The sequence below is a fragment of the Astatotilapia calliptera genome, chromosome 11 (genome assembly GCF_900246225.1).
Source record: "Astatotilapia calliptera chromosome 11, fAstCal1.2, whole genome shotgun sequence".
NCBI lineage: Eukaryota > Metazoa > Chordata > Actinopteri > Cichliformes > Cichlidae > Astatotilapia > Astatotilapia calliptera.
This window is the reverse complement of record NC_039312.1, coordinates 28,729,408-28,736,676: the sequence shown is the minus strand read 5'-3', so window position 1 is coordinate 28,736,676 and position 7,269 is coordinate 28,729,408. Positions and strand designations below refer to the sequence as shown.

General features: G+C 38.3%; 1 protein-coding gene across 1 annotated transcript; it reads right to left on the bottom strand.

The window, feature by feature from the left end:
* Positions 1 to 1,305: 1,305 nt before the first annotated feature.
* LOC113032139 (CD209 antigen-like protein E) lies at positions 1,306 to 7,015 on the bottom strand. Its single transcript, XM_026184824.1, has 8 exons — positions 6,949 to 7,015; positions 4,595 to 4,672; positions 4,234 to 4,332; positions 3,765 to 3,851; positions 3,524 to 3,688; positions 3,188 to 3,351; positions 2,942 to 3,054; positions 1,306 to 2,825 (listed from the first exon to the last, which is right to left on the bottom strand). Exons 1-8 carry the CDS (start codon positions 7,013 to 7,015, stop codon positions 2,708 to 2,710), a joined length of 891 nt encoding a protein of 296 aa, XP_026040609.1. The 3' UTR covers positions 1,306 to 2,707.
* Positions 7,016 to 7,269: the final 254 nt, after the last annotated feature.

The window sequence follows — 7,269 nt, the reverse complement described above, 5'->3', positions numbered from 1 at the left end:
AATTTGTCTCGAACTCAGGACCTTCTTGCTGTGAGGCAACAGTGCTAACCACCCGGATCTTGTATGTTTGGTTCTATATTCTCTATTATTTAGACTTCTGGTTTGGGTGTTATGTTTTGACTTATGATTGGTTTTGTGATCTGTGCCTTTAGTTCCCTGATTGCATAGTTGATAAGTGAATTACCTGTCAATCCACTTTTATCTCGGTGTTTGCTATCATCTGTCACTGTGTCAAGTTCGTATGTCTTTGGTTTTGGTTCTACTTCCTGTCTCATTATCTGTGATTAGTGTCAGCTGTCCCCCTACCCTTTGCCTTTTGCCTCATTATCATCTCGGTGTAAATATTATCTCAGTCGTAACTTGTCATGTTTCCCTTTTGCTGTGTGCATTCTGTATTCCTCCAACTTTGATGGGGTCCTTGATAGAGTGACAGTTTTTGGTATCTGTGTTTGACCTTCATTATTTTGTACTTGGTTTGTGTTCATCAATAAAACTGCTTTTTCAGTTTGTTCCTTTTTTCTCTTTTCCTGTATTTTTGAGTCCAATTCCTACCTGCCACACACTGAACCTTTAACGATAATCTTTATTTCTATCAGAAAGCGAAACTAGCAGAGGCATGACTTATAATTTATGCAACGCTGTTAGGTTTAGGGATTAGAGATCTGATCTACATTATCATATTAAAACTTGGGACACATCGCCAGTAGTGGACCTTGGATTCATCAGGTGTTTCAGCCATTATCACTAGACACCCTCATCCAAGGAGGCCCTGCCAGGGTTGATCAGGCCCCAGTGTGTGTCAATGGTTTATGTTAAATTGTTATTCTCTTCTTCATTCTTCTGTTTAGTTTTCTACTGTTTATTTTCTTCTATTGATTCACTGCAACTGAGAAATAATACTTATCTCTCTTTAGCCTTTATAGAGCCTGTTAGGTTTATCTAGGCACAAACCTATTGCTGGAAGAACTGAGACAATCTACTGCAGTGGCAAAAACAACACACAAGACACCAGAGCTCTTTGTGTGATCTCGTGCACGAGGGAGGTGACCGAGACCGAGCGCTGTTCCTGCCGCTTGAACCCCGTCACTCTCGGTCAGCACCTCCGTAGCACCGCTATTTATTGTGGTTACATGAATATGCAGTTTCATTAACATATGACAGCTTAAACAGGCATGTGTGTAAACAAATAGTACCAGTCTGTGTGTATTTGTAGGTATGCGTGTGTATGTGTATGTATGTGGGTGTATGTGTGTACATGGGTGTGTGTGTGTGTGTGTGTGTGTGTGTGTGGGTGTGTGTGTGGGTCACAATATGACCCTGTGAATGACTCCCCAGATAGCTGGACCAGGGAGTCCAGCAGTTCACCTAAACAAAAGGCTCTTATAGGTAAACAGATACAGTTGTGTTTTCCATACCATATACGAGAAAGAGAAGATACGACCTCTGTCGTGACCTTAGGATGTGTGTGCTATGCCAGAAAACTCTGGAAAAGGAGTGAACGTACTCTCACCTCATGGTACACAGAGTCTTAAAGACCTACTAAGGATGAGACATTTTATCAATATGCAAGCGATTTTATACCTCTAAGCATAAATGATTATATATTTCTAAGTACAAATGACAATCACAAAATATAACCCTGACAGAGCCTCACTTCTTTAAATGGATAGAAAAGGTGATAGAGAGAAGTAAGACAAAAGGGACAAGACAGGAAAGAGCAGAGAGGAGAGCCAGAAGGGGGGCGCCCGATCTGGCTGCCTACACCTCCCCGCTGGATCGGGCTGTACGCTCTACCTCCCCACTGCCTCCCAGAAAAAGGGAAGAAGAGCAGAGGGGAGAAGAGCGGTTAGCTGACTGCCTTAGCTGCCCAAGTGATGTCAGCCCTTTTTGCCATAGCCAGTGACTGGTCCTCTCAGCAGTTTTAGCTAATTCTCTTATAGCCTGCCGTTGTGCCTGTCCTCTGAACCCAATCTCTCTAAGCAGTTTTGCTGTTGTACTGGCAACAAAGCCCTGCACCCCACTTCCACCAGGCGCACCTTGATCTTCCAGCCTCTGTCCTCTGCCTCAGCTGCCAAGTTGGCATACCACAGCTTCTTACGTTCAAATGCTTCCTGAATTGCTCCCTCCCGTGGTACCGTCAGTTCAATGACGTACGCATGTTTTTGGGAGTTAGACCAAAGGACGAGGTCTGGTTGCCGAGCAGTTGTTATGATCTCTGTGGGAAAAATTAGCCTCTGATCCAGCCTCTGAAACAATTGATGTTTTAAAACAATTGTAAATCTTTTGTAAACCACAATGGCAAAAAGCATTTTTCTAAAGATGAATCTGTTTGCAGACTGAAATATGAATTATCATGATGACTGAAGTCAGTAGTAAAACCATGCATGTATCACTGTAATGCATGTATGCCAGTCAATGTAAAGTATTGGTTTAAAAGACATATTTCCTGCCCTTGTCAGCTCATGATATCTGCTGATCAGTCACAAGGCCCTCTTAGCATGCTTTCGTCATGTTATCAAAACAGCCTTGAGCCATTTGCTCATAGATATTGGACCTCTAGTGAATAGAGGGTGAAAGGGCGGCCCAGAAGGGAATAACGAAGGGAGTCGACTTTCCACCGGATTGCCAAGTGAGCTATTTGCAAATATGCAATTATATTTACAGATTACAAAAGTCTTCTGAAGTCTATCTGCGGTAATTCAAATACTTAGAGTCTCTTTTTACAAATCCATTGTTTCTTCTGGTCACAGTTCACTGATTTAAATCCTTCGTTTTGGACAGAAATTACACAGAGACCATCAGAAGGAGGCTGCTGAATCCAGGAGCTGAGGAAAAAAACAAGTTTGATTAAAGCTGATAATTATTGGTAGAAAACAAAATTGATATATCCCAGATTTGGAAAAATATTATTAAATTGTTATTGACTCAAAGTTTCTCTTACTTATCAGTCAGATAACTTCCATCCACCCATGTCCATTTCCCACCTTCAGCTCTCAGACCAATCCAGTATCCATTTTCTCCTGAACTCTTCCAGCTTTTGTCACTGATATATTTCTGATGAAAGAGAAAGTTATCAGAAATACTCAAATACTTTGCTTAAAACACTGCAACACAGAGTGTATTTAGATCAAAAGAAAATGTATTTTTGTTAAATACATTTGTGCTAATGAGCCACAGTTCTTATTACCTTTTCTGTTCCATTAATTACAACAGCCAAATCGGAAATCTTTCCTTTGCAGTTTTCTCGAGCTTCTTCCCAGGTTTTCTTCTCACCAAGTTCAGCATCATTAATTGCATAGCAGTTTGACTCAAAGTGGAGCCAGCCCTCCTGACAAGTGTTGCAAACCTTTTCTGCATGTAAAAAAAGTAAAAAAAAAAAAAAAAGAAAAAAAAGAAAAAAGTAAAAATCACTTAATAAAGATCATCAGTGCACATTTATTTGACATGACCTATTTTTGTAGCTGATAGATTTGGAGCCTACTGTTATTTTCTTTGGGACAGTAGGCATCAACACTGCACTGACCTGGACCAAGACTGAGCTCCATCTTCATGAGTTTTATTTGTTCTGTTAGGTTCTGGTTTTCTGCAATGAGGTCTCTGATCTGTGTTTCAAAGGCAGTGGAGGTGTTTGTCCAGTTGAGTTGACTCCTCAATAAGTCTTTGTTCTTATGAATTAACAATGTGGTAACTGAAAAACAAAACGTAACACTTCTTTGGCTTTACACGGACATTGCAGATGAACTAATTTTAAAAGTTATACTCACAATAGATGCGAAGGGCCATGATCAGTAACAGAATACCCCAGCAAATGGTTACTGATGTACAAGATTTTATACATGCACACTGCTTATCTAGGAGAAATAAATACTTATTATAGCAATCAAACTAATTCTTACTTTTAAGATTCTAAATTGCTTGTGTCAACTTAAAATCATCAATTGGCTTTTTATAATCATAAAACCATTCTAATTAATGAACTTTTTTGTTATTGTCTAGGGAAAAACAGAAAAATCTGTTTGAAAAAGTTCAGAGGCAAAACCAAGGTGAAGCCCATATTATGGATCAAACTTCAATAACAGTGAATCCTGTACATATCAAAATGTGATTTGAGAGGATGTTGTCATTAAGCTCTTGTAAGGAAAATGCCAACAGCACACTTCCAGTTTCTAAGCAAGTTTCATATCAGTTCCTGTCGTAAAAGTAGCAGTTTTGTATTGTCTTTGTATAACTCACCATTTGTGTCAGATGGTTGTTTAGTTCCTTTGTTTTTCACGTTCATTTCTTCATATAAATTTTCTTCCTGCCTTCGTACTGAAAGACTTAAAGGGTAACCTTGTAGCAGAAGACAAAGAATGATTTCATGGCAAGAAAAAAAAAGGTAGTCAATGTGAGTAATTTGGTGGATGTCAAGTCTAGTTTGTTAGTTAAAGTGACTAACAAAAAAACTATTGTTTTTCTGTTGAGGTCACTGTCATTTGCAGATTATGAGGCACCAAATTTTCTACCCTTCCAGTTTGTAAGACAGGCTGTTTAGTACTTTGCATGATGCCTTGTAGTAAAAGTAGTGGTTTTGCATTTGCTTTGTATAACTCACCATTTGTGTCAGAAGTTTGTTTAGTTTCTTTATTTTTCATGTTCATTTCTTCAAACACGCTGTTTTCCTTCGTTTTAACTGAAAGAATTGAATGACAATGTTGTAACAGAAGACAAAGACTGTTTAAATGGCAGGTAAAAAAGAAATGCCTGATTAAGAAAGGTTAGTAATCTGATTTGTTTTGTTGGTTAAAGGGTAGTTAGTAACTAATTAATGCCAAACTAACTAAGTAACCACAGTTTTCCAAAGTATCTTTTGATTATTTTCAATGCACAAAACAGAATTCAGCAAATATGTTGACAGAATTAAGCTTCTTAAATATATTTAAGCTCTTTTTAAAAGAGTGCACAGATCAGGTGGCTGGGTTCTTCACGAAGATCTTTAACACTTCGCTGTCCCAGTCCTGCATCCCTCCATGCCTGAAGTCAGCCACATTCGTCCCACTGCCTAAACAAACCAACATTAGCAGCCTCAAAGACTACCGATTAACTTGCTCTATGACCTGTTATAATAACGTGTTTTAGAACATGGTCCGGTGCCACAGTATGTCCTGCTTGCAAACCACACTTCACCCACTTCAGTTCGCAAACAGAGGTAAGAGATCAAATGAAGACACCATTGTTACAACCCTCCACACCACCCTCTCCCACCTGGAACAACAAGGGCGTTATGCCAGACTGCTGTTTGTTGGCTTTAGCTCTTCTTTTAATATGATACTCTCAGACAGACTGACAGCAAAACTGTTGGATATTAGACTTCCTTTTACCACCTGCTGCTGTATCAGAGACTTTCTCTTGGGCCATCGACATAGAGTTAGAGTAAGTCCCCTTATTTCCTGAGCACTTTACACCGGTTCTCCACAAGGCTGTGTACTAAGTCCCCTACTGTACACTCTGCATACATATAACTGTGTCAGTACCCACCCAGACAATGCAGTCATTAAGTTGGCAGATGATACTATTGTGGTGGGGCTCATCTCTGGGGGCAAATAGACAGCATACAGAGCTGAGGTTCAGAGGCTGTCGGATTGGTGTGCAGACAACCACGTGGACCTTAACACCAACGGCCCAACCGCATCTCCATTTTCTGAGAATCCTCAGAAAAACCCACCTGCTGACTGTAGTCTTGCTCCATTGAGAGTGTGCTGACTAGTGATGGGATTTCCGGCTCTTTTGGCTCTGAACCAGCTCTTCAGGTTGTTTTGTTGCCTTAATTAATTTATTATTAACAATAATATAAAATTATGCACAAAAGGAACTACTAATGTAAAAAAAAAGTGGTTTTATTTATATATGTTTATATATAAATATATGTGATGGGCCCTAGAGACAAAATATACAAACTCCAAAAAGCACGTACAAACTCCAAAACACATTTCTAGCTTTAACTGAACTTCCAAAACAGAGCTACCTAGATCACTTAAATTACACAATTGAAAGCATGTGTGTATTGTTTGTGTATTTATACACAAGCACTCATATATATTCAAATAATTTAAACAAATGTTCATTTACCTGTTATTACCACACACCAAATCTGGTCGTTGGTACTTCCTGGCTTGTGTAGCCACGAGGTAACAAAAGCTCAACACTGTCCTTAGCATCCTGGAGCACTTCTGTTGTGTTTTGTATGTGTTTTGAGTTTTTATGTGCTTCTGAGTTTTTACGTGTTTAGGAGTTTGTACGTGCTTTGTCTGTAGGGGCCAACGTAAATATACTTTTATTTATTCACTCCAAATAAAATGTAATAAATAAATCATATAATACAAAAACCAACTATTCACATTTCAATTTTTAACTATTTAAATTTTCAGCTTTTTCCTTTTACAAATTTAAAGTGAAACAACACAAAACACTGCAAACCACAACATAATTAAATATAAATTAAAATATGAAAATAAAAAGAAGATGCATATTCTCTGTCATATGGGCCTGCATGAATAATCTTTCTGAATCCTTTATCATCTGCAACTGAAAATAGTTGTGGATGATTACTATACCTTTCTAATGTGATGTTGTTGTCCCTGGCTCTCTTTCTTTCTCTTGCTTTTCCCTCCTGCTCTGTTCCTGTGCTACTGAGTGTAAATACCGAAGCACTTTTAGTATCTCATCCTCTTACTTGTCTTGGTTTAGGTAGTTTTTATTTACATTTATTAATAATGCAGACAAAAAACATTAAAAGAAAAAACATTGCTTGAAATGATAAAAACACAAAGATGTTGGTGTCAGCAGTCATATACTTTGTACAGTAAAACATCTCCTATAATTATTAATTGTGATGTTCATCTACATGATCTACAGCGTGAGTTTGAAAATATCTTTTGCTGATGCACGTATTTGAAAAGCTTAGCTTACCTTCTGACTGGTATTGCTTTTTAGGTTTTAGATTGAATGGTGTGTTGTTAAACTTCTGCTCTGCCATTGCTGAAGTCTTTTTGTTGAGCTAAAGCTAAAGCGAATCATTTAAAAAAAAGTTGTTTCCACGCCTTTCATTTCTCTCTTTTCGTCCAACTTCTGCTTTTTACTGATATAGATGATAGGCAAGGTCAGAGAAGTTGTTTTTTTTTCACAGCGTTGGTGTGACAGGATATATATTCAGCAGTAACTCATTGGGAATGCCTGCAACTTGTTCTCATTTACTTCTGTTTTCATCTGTTCCTTTCTTGATAATACCTC